This window comes from Sorex fumeus, unplaced genomic scaffold (assembly GCF_029834395.1).
Source record: "Sorex fumeus unplaced genomic scaffold, SorFum_2.1 ptg000002l, whole genome shotgun sequence".
Lineage (NCBI taxonomy): Eukaryota > Metazoa > Chordata > Mammalia > Eulipotyphla > Soricidae > Sorex > Sorex fumeus.
Window position 1 is genome coordinate 61,301,868 of NW_026606059.1, and position 16,387 is coordinate 61,318,254.

A 16,387-nucleotide genomic window follows, 5' to 3' on the forward strand; every position below is an offset into this window, starting at 1 on the left:
AGAAAAGCACATTTTGTAAAAGAGACACAAGTCAAAGACAAAGTTTGGGGAAATATTTTATAAAGTAGTATCCCAAAAAAAAATGAAAGCTAAGAAATCTAGAATAAGAGGTATCCTTGCATTAAGTTGTTCAAACTAATTGAGGACATGGCTGATTGTTCTCTCTACTACAAAGATTTTAAATTTAATTGCTGGAGAACTGTGTTACTTTTCTCTTCAGGAATGGAAGACGTGACCTGTGACAGAACAGAGTTCTTGAGTAATTACCTCACCAATGTGGATGACATTACTTTAGTGCCTGGAACCCTAGGAAGAATTCGACCCAAATTTCCCAACAATCCGAAATGTAAGTGGTTTTTAAAATACTAAATGGTTAGAGTGAAAATGTAGTAGAGTAAGTTATGTCTTTTTCTCTGAAGCTGCAGTACTTGGGTAAAAAAAAATCCTAGCTCTATAATTTCCTACCTGAGTGACCGTGAGCAAATCAATTCAGCAGTAAACCTCCATCTTTGTTTTAACTGAAGAACACATATGATAATAAAAGTAGCTTCCCTGAATAGCCATTATGAAAATGTATTTCACTTAAGAGGGGATTCCTGACTCAGGGAACATATTTACTCTTGCTATTTTCATGTGAGAAATGTGTTGAATTTGTGATATGTGTATAACCATAAACTTTTGTTCACAGGAGAGGGAACATTTTTATAAGAGGATTGGACAGAACCAAAATGGGATCCTAACAGTTTCTGGAACAGGGTATAAGGGGATCTTTGCCTTTGTAAAGCAATGGGTAGAATCCAGGAGGAAAAAAAATCTACTAAATCTTTGAGAAGTGGTAGCTGTCTTGAAAGACCAGAAATAAAACAAACAAGAATAACTTCAGCACTTACATTTTACACCTCAGGTTATGATGTGCCACTGATAAGAGCTTTGATTTACCAACTAAGATGCTTGAAGTGCTTCCCACCTAGCTTTTGAGAAGTTTATTGTTTTTCATTTAGTTTTTGAAGATATGCTGCAATTGGGAGTGGGGGCAGGGAATCCTTCTGAGTGTGAGAATGAGAAATCATTGGCACCAAGTGTGGAGCTTTGGAAAATTAAGTTTTTCCCAAACTACTTTCCTGAGTCAACACCAGTGGGAACTGTTCCAAGGTCAGCTCCAGGCAACGTTGGGAAATAAACAAAATTTGTCAGTGTTTCTGTCTTTTCTGTGGCCTTTCTGTCCTCTGTCCTCCCTTCTCCTCTGCTCACATGGAGTAAGCAGAGATGGGATCCAGGCCACTATTTGGATGTAGTATTTGCATTTGGGGCGCTTATGCAAGTCAGATTTTTATCTATTTTGAAAGCTATTTCAGATGTAAATGTCATGGAATGGGGTGTTTTTTGAGAGAGGAACTTTCTGGGGGGACAATGGAATAATAGCTTTAAACCACAGAGGATTTTTGGGGGGGTTGGATTGAGTCACATCTGGTGATGCTCAGGGGTTGCCCTGGCTATGCGCTCAGAGATCACCCCTGGCAGTGCTCTGGGGATGATATGTGATGCCAAAGATAGAACTCTGGCTGGCACATGCAAGGCCAATACCTTGCTTCTGTACTATCACTCTGGCCCCAGCCATACTATTTTGTACTTTTGAGAAATACTCATATATATGCTATTTGTTTTTTTAAAGATGGTAGAACAGACAGGGTGGTCAAAAGTGCCAACAGTGTCAGTGGGATGTCTGATTTCCTCTCAGTGACCCGAGAACTCTTCTAGGATCTGCCTCCCAGAGTTGTTATGACTGACCAGAGAGAAAGTACCTGCAAAGCTCTCCTAGAGAGATGGACTGAGCAGGGTCATCATTGGGGTGAATCATTGCCACCATCATCACTGCTGCTTTCCCTCCCCACTTGGTCAGGCTCTCCAGACACAGGGCTGTAGCATGAAAATTCTCACCCCTTTCCCTTTTTATGAAAAGATACAGCTAATGGCAGCCCAGGGAGAAATAGTACAGGAGATAAGGTGCTTGACTTGCATGCGGCCTGACCTTGATTACATACCTGACACTGAATATGAGCCCCTGAGTACCAGCCAATAACACCCCACTCTTGAGCACAGAGCCAGGAATAGCCCCCGAGCATTGCTGTTATAACCCAACTCCCTTGTCCTCCAAAGTGATGCAACTAAAATTTACTTGAGTGGAATCCACATTTGGATTTCATAGCTTTAGAGTGAAGATTTTGAAACTGCCTCCCAAGGGCATGCCCTTATGCTGCAAGGCAAATTTACTCTGAGTTTTCAGCAAATATGAACCAACTAACTTCTCTATCGATCAGTGCATGTTGGTTGAGTGTGTACTGAGGTACGGACCCTGGGAGACAGCAGACAAGGACGTGGCTTGACCTGCCCCCCTGTTGATTACATACCAGGGAGGTTTGCAGCGGGCTTGATGGTGTCTCTTCTGAAAGCTGCTTTCCTTTCCTGCTGATGCCATAATGACACACTAAACCAAAAGTTTTAAAAACAAAACAAAATCCAGCCAACCTACAATCTCCTCTTTCCTCCACCCTCCTTTCCCTGCCCCCCCCTTCTCCCCCCCCCTCCCCACAGGGGACCTTGAGATAATATAATCCTGTCCACAGTTTAAACACAGCCATCTTTGACTGAGTTTTGCTTTTTGCTAGTTCAGGGAGAAATGCCCTTTGTTTGCTGGAAGGAAGAAGAAGGAGGCGCATAGATGTGTGAATCCATGACTAGAGAGGCAGCAGCTACCTCTGTAGTTAAACTTACCATGATATGTACGACTGAGGAACCAAAACTCTTTTCTTGGGGGGGGGGGAAACAAAACCAACCTCTGTAGACTAGAAGATTCATCTTACTGTGGACAATGTCTGTTTCAACTTTGTCAGATGAATGGCAAGTTACATTAAAAGGTTTAAATTGGACCAGAGAATAGCTCAAAGGCCTTGGGCACATGCTTCACATATGGAAGATCTGGGTTTGATCCCAGTACCAGGTGGGCCCCTAAGCACTTCCAGGAGTGACCCCTGAGCACAGAGCCAGGAGTATCCCTGAGTGTCACAAGTGAGGCCCAAACATCCTCTGCCACTTAAAAATATATATATATATATATTTAAATATCCAGTTTAGTTTCTGATGTTAAATGGCGAACATACTAAATCCAAACTATCCAGATTAGTTTCTGATGTTAAATGGCGAACATACTAAATCCAAACTCTAGGAATGTCTTTTTGTGGGGGAACAGACACACTCAGTTTACTTTTCATAAATATCCTGGTGCTTCATGAGGAGGGATGAATCCCCTTCCTTCAGGCAAAGCAAACCTGGTTCTTGCAGGGAAATGTGCCAGAGGAATAGCTCCACCCATCCAATCATTTTTGTTTTCTAAAATATTAAGCGACCACCCAGTTTTGCACGTATTTCACACCAAGCACTGAAGAGATAGATAACCTGTCTCTGCAGGGTGGGAGGGGGAGAAAGAGTTGAAGCTTTTCAAATTGATTTCTCAGTGACTAGCTTCTTTTTTTTAAAATACTTCTCCCTCTCTCTTCCAACAGATGACCCTAAAGTCATTATTGCTAACCTCACGGTAAGTCACCAGCTCTCTGCTCTCGTGGCTGCTGCCACCACATCCCACAGGCCCATCTCCTGTTTCCCTTCCCCATGTGTTGGGAGGAAAGGTTAATCTCACTGCTTGGTTCTGCTGTGTATTTGTTTCCCTAAGAGCTCTCCAAACTGCTGGCCTGTGGAGAGCTGCAGGCTTCCTCACAGTCTTGGCATCAACACACACTGAGACTATTTGATCTTTCCAGTAAAACTGAAGAGGATTCATTCATGATGAAACAAATCCTATTCGTTCTCAACCTGATCTTCCCACCCCCCCGCCTCCCATCCCAGCTCCCTCCCTACCCCATGCAAGGCAGATGCCTGAAGAGCACTAGGGAATATAACCCAAGGGGTCTGACTCGGCCCTTCTTTTTCTCCAACTCCATGTGGGTGACTGGATACAGCTGAGGACGGCTTTGTAGTTGGAGTTGCTCTTTGTTGATGGTCTCACACACCAGGAATGTATCTTATAAATCCCTGACTCCCCTCTGATAACCTTCCGTATCATTGCCAAAGTTATCTAATCTTCTTTAGGCCCATTTGTTTTCAACTTTTTTTTTTTCAATCGTGTAATGAACTCTATTTACTAATTAAATCAGCCTTTGCTTTGCTTAAAATCTTCACTTTTCTAGAGGGATAATGGTTGGAACATTTTTTTTCTTTTGAGGAGAACCTCCATGTAAAATCCAATTCCCATTTTTCATTTTCAGTGTAAAAAACCAGATCAGCACTTTAAGCCTTACATGAAACAACATCTCCCCAAACGTTTGCACTATGCCAACAACAGAAGAATTGAGGACATCCACTTGCTGGTGGACCGTAGATGGCATGTGGCGAGGTAACGCGGAGATTAGTTTTCTCTGTTTCTTGTCTTCATAAACACCTCTTTGGCATCTGGAGTGCTCTAGGGTCCTTAGCGATAACAACAACAACAACAACAGGAATCTCAGTTGGAAAGCTCATCATTTCCAAAGACTTTGTATGCTAGAAAAACAATGCTAATAGAATACATCTCTGATGGGTCTTAGCCTCTTCGTGTCTCTGTGTGGTCCCCAGTGAATATCTGTGTATGTCTCTTTACCTTTTGTTTTTATTGTTTTGGGGCCATCCTCAGCTGTGCTCATGGCTTACTCCTGGCTCTGTGCTCAGGGATCACTCCTGGCGGGGTTCAAAGGGACCATAAAATGGATGCTAAGGATTAAACCCAGGTGGGCCTTGAATTAAACCAGGTGGACTGCACGCAAGGCAAGTGTGCCCTACTATTGTTCTGTCCCATGTTAATTGTGAAAAAATTTTATGTATCGGGCCTGAGACAATATTGGGGTTAGGGTGCTTGTCTTACTACAGAAACTCAGCAACACATATTGTCCTCTGAGCACTGTCAGGAGAGATCCTTGATCAAAGAGCCAGAAGAAAACCTTGAGCAGTCCCCCACCTACTTGCACCCCCAAGATATACCAGCTCTTATTTCTGTGCGTTGAAGAAGTCGAGAATGACTGACTTATCACACAAGAAACTCGGCCTATCACTCAAGAGTGGGGACTATATGAGGTTCACTCTGTAGCAACATTTAGAATAGAGAAGTTCAGAGAATGTTCTTAACCTTAAGCCTCTGTTCCTGTGGCCATGTTTTAGAAGGTTTAAATAGTTCAGATGTTTGCCTTTTTTGAACTATGAAAGACTCTGGATATGGAGACTATTCCTTGCTCTTGAATCTGGCAGAGAATATGTCTGGAAACTCAGTAGATCCAATCAGTTAATTGAAAGTTTATTCACTTTTAAACATACCTGGGAGTGGCCATTCCCACTCATTCTTGCTCGACCTTCTCCTTAAGATAAGTTTTGGGTCTGAATGATAATACAGCGGGTACAGCGTTAGCTTTGTATGCAGTCAACCCAGGTTCAGTCCCTGCCATCCCATATGGTCCCTTGAGCACTGCCAGGAATAATCTCTGAGTGCAGAGCCAGGAGTAACCCCTTAGAATTGGTAGGTGTGACCCCCCTCCATCTCTCAAACAAAAAAGTAACCTGAAAGTTTTATGAATTGGTCTGCAGTAATGCAACAGCTAGTATATGTATTTGAGCTAGGTACTTTAGTGAGTTTATGAGACAGAGAAGATAATGAGTAAATATTATGACTCTGTTAACTTATGGGCTGGAGCGATAGCACAGGGGTAGGGTGTTTGCCTTGCACGCGGCCGACCTGACAGGTCCGGGTTCAATTCCTCCACCCCTCTCAGAGAGTCTAGCAAGCTACTGAGAGTATCTCGCCCTCACAGCAAAGCCTGGCGAGCTACCCGTGATGTATTCAATATGCCAAACACAGTAACAACTAGTCTCACAATGGCGACGTTACTGGGCCTGCTCGAGCAAATTGATGAACAACAAGAGGACAGTGACAGTGACAGTGTTAACTTATATTAGTATGGATCTCCTGGAGAGAACCATAAAACAAGTATATAAATATCCCATATCATTTTCAGTGGATGTTTAGAGTTTAATGAGTAGGATCTTAAACATAGATATGGGAGGACCAGAAACCATGGAAACAATTGAAAATAGATATGTTAAGTCATCATGGAAAAGTTACAGAGATGTGATCCAAATGACTGCAGAATATATTCTCTGGAGGACCTTCTTTGTATTGGAGTAGCTTGGAGAAGACAGAAAACTTGGTGCAGTTGATAAATTTATATGAAATCATCAGGGAATTGAGTAGAAGCTAACTGAAAGATGAAGACAATTGAGCAAATTAGTATGGAAGAAAGCTAAGCATTTTAATTAGCAGTAGATCTTTCTAATCTAACTCTTACATCTTTTTTTATTATAGTCACATATGTTATTATCAATGATGGTTGGAAGTATCAGTTGTGACGGGTGATGTTTGCTGAAAATAGATAAAGGACCAAACATGATGGCCTCTCATTATCTGTAATCTGTATTGCAAACCATAATACCCATAAGTAGAGAGAGAGTAAGAGGGCAATTGTTTGCCATAGAGCAGGGGGAGAGGGGCACTGGTTGGGGGCAGATACTGGGGACATTGGTGGTGGAGAATGTTCACTGGTGGAGGGATGGGTGTTCGATCATTACATGACTGAAACATTAAAGTTTTGTACCTCACAGTGATTTAATAAAAAAAAAAGAAAAAAAAAGAAAAGGAAAGAAAAATAGAACTATTACAGATTCTTTGGAACTCAGAAGGTAGTATAGGGATTAACCTTCTCTTTCAGGTAGCCGATCTGGTTCAAGTCCTAACACTGCTAGGTCTGCTAAACACTGCCAAAAGTAGCCACAGAGCACTGACAGGTGAGATTGTCTTTTAAGAGAAATCCCGACAGATCTACAATTGTTTTTCTGCAGGAAACCCTTGGATGTTTATAAGAAGCCATCAGGAAAATGCTTTTTCCAGGGAGACCATGGCTTTGATAACAAAGTCAACAGCATGCAGGTATGATCAAAGAACTGCAAATTGAACATGTGTTTCTGTAAGCCTCAGAATGCACGTAAAGTGCTGGTGTGAATGAAGTTGCATGATATTTATAAATAAGGGAAAGGATTCTATGGGATGTTAATGATGACTAATTGTTTTGGTTTTCTTTTCTTTTGGAAGACTGTTTTTGTAGGCTATGGCCCAACATTCAAATACAAGACTAAAGTGCCTCCTTTCGAAAACATTGAACTTTACAATGTTATGTGCGGTAAGTCACTTCTTTATTTCAAACCTATGAAATGATCTGGGGTAAATGTAGAAAAGTTCTTCATGTTAGAGAAAGGAATGACATGTTTTGTGTGTTATTTTCTCCTGGGACCACCTTATCTCCCCCTCCCCCCCCAATGTTTTAATTTGCTCAATGGTTCAAAGCACAGACCATCATCACTGTGTAAAGCTTCTTTGTCTTCCTTTAACAGTTGCCTAATGGGGAGTGTTCATAGTGTTGCTGTTGGCAGTCTCTGGCTGATCAACATTATGTTACAGTTTGACACCACTCACTGGTCAGTGACCTGGTGAAGCAAGAGTTGCTCACAGAGCTTTCTCCCGCCTCCATCTCTCTCGTGTTGCAGCCTAAAATTTTTTGCCAGCTTGCATCCTGGCCAGCTATTTATATGTTCTTAATTATTTTTCTTCCCAAGCTTCTAGTCACTGAATGAGGACAACTTTTCCTATTTAGTAAGGGAGTGCCAGTCTGGTGGTTAGAAGGGGAGTCTGAAAGTCGGGTCTCCTGGGTTCTTTTCCCATCTTGGCCATGAGCTCTCCTGGGGCCTGCCTCTCAGCTTAGGCAGGTCACTGTGTGCCCACTTGGCAGCTCCTCCCTGGCTATGAACTCAGCCTGTTCATTTCACAGCGGCCTTTCAAGGCCCAGGGCCAAAACCTCCTCTTGCCCCCATCCTTCAGTGGAGCGCATTAGAGGGCAGACTTGAGGATTTATTGATTATGTCTTGTTTCAAAAGTTAGGATAAAAAGTTCCCTACTGGAAAGGCAAGGGCACTGGCCTGGATAGTCCTTGGGTTGTAGCTATCACAGACATTATGATCATGATGTTAGGCCCTATTCCTTCATTCTTTGAAATGTCTTTCTCTATGATCAAGCAATATCCATGGCTGTTTTAGAACGTTATGGCAAGATGTGTCCTTATTAGCATCGTTCCAGAAGTAGGAAGGGAATGCCTACCATTTCCACTTGATTTTATCCAATTCCTACATGTTCAAGACTTTTGGACCTTTAGAAGAAATAGTTTCAGTGCTTATCATAGCACTGTCTGTAGCACTGTCCTCCCTTTGTTCATTGATTTTCTCGAGTGGGCACCAGTAACATCTCCATTGTGAGACTTGTTTTTACTGTTTTTGGCATATCGAATATGCCACAAGAAGCTTGCCAGGTGGGATACTCTCAGTAGCTTGCCGGGCTCTCCAAGAGGGATGGAGGAATCGAACCCAGGTCGGCTGCATACAAGGCAGATGCCCTACACACTGTGCTATCACTACAGCCCAATGCTTATCATATCACATCAAAAATATTTACAAACCACAGGACATGACTTCTTTTTTATTCCTCTCTTCAGATCTCCTGGGTTTGAAACCAGCTCCTAATAATGGTACACATGGAAGTTTGAATCATCTCCTGCGTACTAACACCTTCAGGCCAACCATGCCAGAGGAAGTGACCAGACCCAGTTATCCAGGGATTATGTACCTTCAGTCTGATTTTGACCTGGGATGCACCTGTGATGATAAGGTAGAACCAAAGGTAGAAATAATCTTCATATTTAACATGAAGGAGCTTCGGAGGTGTAGTATAGTGCTATCCAATAGAACTTTCTTTGATGATGTGAATGTCTGTGAAATGGTCCCTGTCTGTGAACTCTAAAATGGTAATTTTTAGATATGCTTTTTAGCACTTGAAACTAAATTAATAATTTTTTTTATTTAAGTACTAAATGGAGGTTACCTAGTAGTGGTAGAAGGAGTAAGGAAATGGAAAGAGGTAGACTAGAAGTTCTGTAATGACAGTGGTGGAGGGTCCTGGGCACTTTGCGGATGGTGAAGTTGTACTAACTTTGACTTCAAAACCACAAATAACAGTATTGTTGTAGCCTTGTTACCTCAACCACAATAATAGTTTTTTTTAAATTTTTTAATTTTTTGGGTCAAACCTAGTGATGCACAGGGGTTACTCCTGGCTCATGCACTCAGGAAGTACTCCTGGCAGTATATGGGGGACAATATGGGATGCTGGGAATTAAACCCGAGTTGGCCGCATGCAAGGCAAATGCCCTACCCACTGTGCTATCGCTACAGCCCCAATAACATTTGAAAAAGAAAACAGTAGTTATTTAACATGAAAGAACCACCTTTACTTCATGGGGCTGACATATTGGACAGGATAGGCATAGAGAATGGAGGAGAAGGATGCTACTTGCTGGAGTCATACTTTTGTACCAATTACTTTTTCCATTCCCCCCCATCCCCACCCCGAGCATCTATCTTGAAGTCATGAACCCAATGAGAAATAGCAGAGAGTTTAACGGAATTATTGCAGTGATGTTTACTAAGAGGAATGATGAGTTCCTAGTAAGTGAGTTATGGTGAAGCACTCTGGAGCAAATCGGGACTAAATTCTAGGCCTGTTCAGACAAGGCAGGAAGCAGTTACCAGGATGCAGAAAGAGTGCTCCACATGATGGAAATGTGGAATCGGATGGAGGGCTGCAGCCTGATGGAAAAACTGGGGAAGGAATATTTCTGGGCTCTGTCTCTCCTCCCATCCCCAGCTGTAGTCTCTAACTGGAAGACCCCCCCTCCCCAAGGAAATTCACTTTTTGATAGTGTTCCTAGAGGTCAATCTCCCAAGTACCTAGCAGGGTTTGGAGGAGTGTAGCACAGATGGGCATGAGGCAAGATAGAGTGATACCAAGAGACACTATCCAGTATATTGTGTTTGGACAGTTTTTGAATATCAAACAAACAGTACATGTTAAGCAATAATTGGGTTGCTGGATTTTATGTAGAACAAAGGTTTTCATGGTTGCTAATTAGTGGTTCTGGAAGCAGGAAATAACCAGTGTTTTTACACTGAGTTCACGCATTTCCAACACAAAGCAAAGTAAGTGTGTGTCTGTGTGTTCATGCATGGCTTAATTATAGGTAAATAAGCATTTTTTTTCTACTAGACCTTAGAAATGAAAAATAGTCTCTCCTCCACTTGCTCCCTGCTTTCTACTTTTATTTGACAAGGATCTGTGAAGCTTATTACTCCAAGGCAGGCAGGCCGGTAAATCTTAGACTTCAGCTTTGAGTTATCAATAACAAGAGGAAGTAATATTGAAAGGGACCTCAGATATATTTAGAGTACTTTATTAGTTGTTTCTTGATTTCTGAATTATATTTATTCTGGAGAACAACAAATATTTTGTATATGTTCTCATAAACCAGTTTAACAAAATTACGGATTATCTTATGTTTATGGGTTTCTCTAAAAGATGACCTCCCTTTCTTTAACAGAAAACAAGTCCATACTGTATAGAAGCAAAATAAATGCTCCAATTTTAGGTCATGAAAAAGGAAACATTACATATTGAGTGGAAGTTCTTGTGTATTCCTCTACACCCATCATGCTTTCTTCCTCTCCCGGCTGTAACTAGTATCCTAAATATATCCAAATATTTCCCATGTAGATCTCAAAACTTTTATTCCATACATATATTTTTCTTAGATAGTATACTTAGTCTATTTCTCATAGATTTCCCTGTGTATAATTTTCTGTGTATAATTTTTAATATAATTTCATGTACATGCTAATGTCCAATATCTATCCTACAATTCTGGATTCATCATTATGTTATGTTTGAGTATTAGGCATGTTCTTTTAGTATTATGCATTATTCTTTTAGGTACCTGAGAAATGTGGTTTAGTGGCAGAGCACATGACGTGCATGTTGAAGATCTGGGTTTGATCTCTGGTACTACTTATACTAATTGAAAATATATTAAGTGCATTTTATATGTGGTTATATTAATTCATATTAAACCATGAAGTCTTAGCTTATTAATTTTCACTGCTAACAGTTATTATTTAATTGTATAAAGTACTATAATGATTATTTTCCTACTTGAGAACATCTGGTAAGTTTCCATTATTAACTCTTACAAACACGGGTATAATAGAACTTTTTGATAATGTCTTCCTGTATGCATATGCTAGAGTATTTTTAGAATATATAGACAATAACATTACTAAGCAATTATTACTTTTCAGAATTTCTGACTTATTACTTTTCAGCTTTGGAGAAATCAATTCCATAAATTGGTGTGGGAATCACTTTAGTGTATTTAGGGATCAGTCTGACATACTGAGTCAGCGCTCTAATTTATGAATATGTGCCCAAGTAATCATCATTATCGTCATAGGATTTGGTACATGATTACTCAGTTTTAAGAAAAGGAAACATGGAGTGATGAAAAAGGTGGCAGTGACCAGAGATCTATAAGGACGTGGAGTCTGAAATTTGAGTTAAAATAATAATTCCTCTCTAGAGTTTATGATATTAGTGGAGTTTTAGGATCCTATTTTTATCATCATCATCATCATTATTGGGCTTTGTACCATGCATGCTGATGCTCAGGGCTTACTTCTAGATCTTCACTCAGGAATTATTTCTGGCAGTGCTCGGAGGACAACATGGGATGCTGGAGATTGAAACCTGGGTTGGCCATGTGCAAAGCAAGTAACCCTATCTGTTCTACTATCACTTTGGCCCTGGAAAGGGCACAGGAAAGAATAAACATTTCTGATTTGCTTTGCTTTCTCTTTTCTCTTTTTGTGGTGTTTCCACACATGAAGAACAAACTGGATGAACTCAACAAACGCCTTCATATAAAAGGGTCAACAGAAGGTGAGGAGTTGATGTGGGGGTGGGGAGGAGAGAGGGTGGAGGAAGGAACACAGTTAAATTTTGATTTTCAATTGTCAAGATTTAAAGAGACATACTACTTTCTAATATAATCACACTATTTTTAAAAGTTCCAAAATTTCAGTTATTTTAATATCCATCTGGTTTATTCTATGTGTACATGATGCTAGCTGTGTGACAGTCTAACATACTCCATTCACTTTCCTTGAACCTCAGTATCTTTTTAAGTGCTCTCAAAAACAGGTTTACCATTAAGTGTCTGCTGGGTCATTAATTCAGGGTTAAGGGCTCTCCTATAGGGAGAATGGATATTGCAGTTATAAATATTACAGGAAGTTCACATCCCTAGAGAGACAGTCTTTGTGTTGTGGCGGGAAAGGGGATTTCCAGAAAGAATCTAATCAGAACTCTATTTAAATATCATTTTGAGCCTTAGTTTCTTCTCCTTATTTTACATACAATCAAAGCATTCACATATTAGCCCACATTTTCAAGCTTGTAACATCAATGAGAGAAATATAATCTCAGTGACTTGTATCCAGAAGGTTGCATTCTCACTTCCATTATAGAATACTGACCATATGCTAAGTGCGGCTTTGCCCATGGTGATTCTCTCTGTGCCGGAATCTAGACTGAAGAAGCAGTTTCTCTCTGAGATATCCCTGTCTCATGGCAGGTGGGGGTGGAGGGCTGGAAGAAGAAAGGCAGAACTGTGCCATGAATGAGTCTCAGTGTTTCTGCTTTGATGAGGCCTATGTTACTTCTGTTCATGCTTGAATGACAAAAGCGGTGTACATGAAACCACTGGGGTAGAAAAGTGTGTTCTTTTCATTGGAAGATAGTTCAGCAAGTGACATGACAATGGATGGTTGTACATAATCTTTTTAAAAGGACAGTAAGGAGCTGGAGCAATAGCATAGCGGGTAGGGCGTTTGCCTTGCACGCGGCCAACCCGGGTTCGATTCCCAGCATCCCATATGGTTCCCCGAGCACCACCAGGAGTAATTCCTGAGTGCATGAGCCAGGAGTAACCCCTGAGCATCGCTGGGTGTGACCCAAAAAGCAAAAAAAAAAGGGCAGAAAATAATTAGGAACAACAACACAAATCGACAAAAATTATCCTTCTCTGGAAATTCCAGAATATTAGAATAAAATAGGGGAGCAAATGGCTCCTTTACAGGATACTACCATAGTTGGGAGAACACCTTGCAGCAGCAAGGGATGGCTAAAAGCATATGAAATAGCATAGAGAAGTCAGCAGGCAGTCCCCCCCTCCCCAAGACAAGCAGCAAAAAGGCATCCAGTTCAGATCTCCTGAGAGCGTTTCTTGAGTTACTAGCTTACATGTGGTTCTGTTTAGCCTGTTGCTGTTTCCAATCAAAGTAAAGGTTGAGGAAACCAGTTGAAGATTTTATTTGACTCATTTCCCCTGTTAATAAAGATCTTCATCTTTCTTTCTCCCTCTTCCCGTTTCTGTGTCACCACCCGCTCACTTTTATCTTTGATCATAGAACAGACTCTTTGGCACATAATTGGATGAACGCAGCATTAAAGACAGGCCTATTTGGTGGAAAGCACCCACGTTATACAGACACTTGATAGGTGATTTGAAATGTTGGCTTTCTGGCTTCCAATGTCTTATTGTATTATTATAATTAAAAGCTTGGGATCTTTTGAGAGTCAGGAGGGGTGTCATGAGACAACTTTTTAATTTATTCTGTCACTCAGGCAGAGAAGTAGTACTGATATGTTTCTTTTCTAAAAGACCCTGATGAAAAATAGTAACTTAAGATCACTCCTTGCGGATTTTGTCTTTGCTTACTTAAGTTCTGAATCACCATGATACTGAAATGTTTCTATCTAGATTTACTTTGCTGGTGATTTATTTGACAATTCCATCCTTCAGTTTAGCATTGATGGTAGCTTCAAAATTGTGAACTTCTACCTAGAGATGTCTTCTAGGTGAATCACTCTTTCAGGGCTGGGAGGAGCTATAGTCAGTGTCCTTTGTTGGCTACTGCTCCCTTTGGAGATGGCTGGAAGTGTCTTATTTCATGGTGATGTGTTATGGCTGATTCTTAAAGTTTAGGTTCTTAAATATAAATATCTTAACCCTCTTGAGCATTTGGTCCCTGCCCAGGGATGATTTCCCTGGGCCATCTAGTTCTACCAGCTGTATTATTGGTAGTTTTCAACCTCTAACTTCACAATGATAGTATTAAATACAAGTCAAGATTTTTTTGGTCTGATCCTGGCTTGGAAGGAAAAACATTACAAGACGGATTTTTAAAACTATTCCATGAAACAAACAAAAATCAATATCATTTCCTTATTACATGCAGAGTACCTTCTTAGAATCTGGAGTATGCCCAAGTCTCAGAATTCTCTCTCCTATCTCTCTCTTTGTCTCCATTTCGGGTCCTATCTTGGCCATTTCTTCAGCAGCAAAGAACTTCTTGGTCATAGTTCTTTTGGTGTTTTCTGTCAAAATTTCAGTTTCCTGCTGAAAACTGTCATTGTTGATTTCGCTACAGGAGACCCTGGTGAACCCCAGTAACGGGGCATGTGAGTTCAGGTGCATATTATGCTCAGAGTAGTTGCTTCCCCTTTCTAGGTATCCTTGAACACATATTGACATCTTTAATGCATTTTGTAGATCTAAATTTCTACACAAATATCAAGTTATATTATTTTTACTCAGCATTTAAAAACACCTATAGATAACTGATTCCCCCCCACCCTCACCCCCATAATAAGCTAGGTACTATTCATGGTGCTTTTGCAACATTTTTACAAGGCTTTTTAAGTGTCATATGTCTCAGAAACACTTATTTGTCTACAAATCACATGTGAAAATCACGATATTCTAGTAATGAAAGAACCCAAGGAGTACTTGAAGTAACTCAAAAGAGATTTATAAATTATTTTTAGTGAGTATTTTGATATAAATGTTTTAAATGTTACAAAAGCAAATTCTTTGCTAAAGAGGAAAAAATATGATCTTTAAAAAGGGTTACCTGAACTTCTTGAAAAACCTTAATTTTTCTAGATATGGGTGGATTATAGAGTTTACTGCATTCCTGGTATTTCTGAATCACATAGATTCAATATCTTGACACACTTCTTTGGCAGTGAAAATGATTTTCCTTGAGACATTGAATCAATGAATGAATAAAAAATGGAAACATTTTCATTTCCTGCAGTAAGCAATTCTGACACTATAATTTTTTAGTTTGAGTTTGTTGTACTAACTTTATTAATTTGATCTACATTTAAAATTTATTCTATCTGCTTTCTTCTTGGTCCTTTATCTGTTTATACTGCTATAAAAGTTTTTTATATTTTCCTAGTCAGGTTGGTGTTCATTGCCATCTAAAACAAAAGAAATTAAAAGTAATTTTCATTCCTATATATGATGTTTTATTATTGCACACAATGAGAAATTTGTTGTTAGAAAAATGATTTATATACACACAAGTCTTGTTAATTTTAAAGTAGAGTCAAAAATAGACTAGAGTCCTAAATAACTAGAGGAAGGATCTCTTGTGTAGCTCTTTTCAGTTATGAACTGTTTCACATTATTGTTATTTCTAAAGATGTTAGGTATGCTAAAGAAAAAAGGAGATATGCTAAGTTTCTGTCTGTGCATCGTCTTGCATATGGATTTTTGGAAGAAATAAATAGTATAATTGTTTACAACTAGAGTAGGATTCAAGATGATTTGGATGAAATAGATGATGAATTTTAATAATCTTTAGCTAGAATTACTCATTGAATTACATCAATGTAATTCAATGTAATTCAACACCCACAAATACATCAATGTTAACTATGAGTTATCTGAGCCAAGCCTGAGTGAGGTACTTTATACATTGCCTGTAAATAGTGAAACATCCCAGGGAGACATGAGGTTTTGGGAGATTAAGTTACTGAATAACAGAGCTATAAAGCACCGAGTTGAGATTGGACTCTAATTCCATATAATATTGAAACCTTTGTGTTTTCTTTTGGAAATGCTTCTTATGCAAGGATTAGAAGAAAGAAAAAATGTTAGGGAAGACCCTCAGTGCAACTCAACAGTTGAAAGTTGTTCATTAATTACTTTGATACAAAATGCTTTCATCATTAGTTTCTTAGCAGGCATGATTCAGGCAGCACTCAGAATTGGAAACAACTGGCTCGTAATTCTAATGTGTGCTCCACTAGAATAACCTCACAGATGATCCAACAAGAAACTTCCCAGAAAGCTAAAGAGAAGAAAAAATGAACCAAGATGACGGGGGCCTAGAATCTGGGTCCTACTTTGGAGCTGAATTAACCCGTGGAAATCATATCTTTGTCAGCAAAATGGAGATGATATCGATTTGC

At 39.8% G+C, this 16,387-nt stretch overlaps 1 protein-coding gene across 5 annotated transcripts in view; it reads left to right on the forward strand.

Moving 5' to 3' along the window:
- Positions 1-16,387, forward strand: part of ENPP2 (ectonucleotide pyrophosphatase/phosphodiesterase 2) — a 135,606-nt gene that overhangs the window by 98,754 nt on the left and 20,465 nt on the right. For 3 of the 5 annotated variants that reach the window (XM_056110470.1, XM_056110449.1, XM_056110477.1), the window contains exons 13-19: positions 221-346; positions 3,561-3,592; positions 4,320-4,447; positions 6,973-7,060; positions 7,223-7,310; positions 8,673-8,857; positions 11,950-12,001. In XM_056110470.1, coding sequence (XP_055966445.1) covers positions 221-346; positions 3,561-3,592; positions 4,320-4,447; positions 6,973-7,060; positions 7,223-7,310; positions 8,673-8,857; positions 11,950-12,001 — 699 coding nt within the window. The remainder of the gene's footprint in view (positions 1-220; positions 347-3,560; positions 3,593-4,319; positions 4,448-6,972; positions 7,061-7,222; positions 7,311-8,672; positions 8,858-11,949; positions 12,002-16,387) is intronic. The other 2 variants (XM_056110460.1, XM_056110482.1) reach the window with 1 other exon arrangement.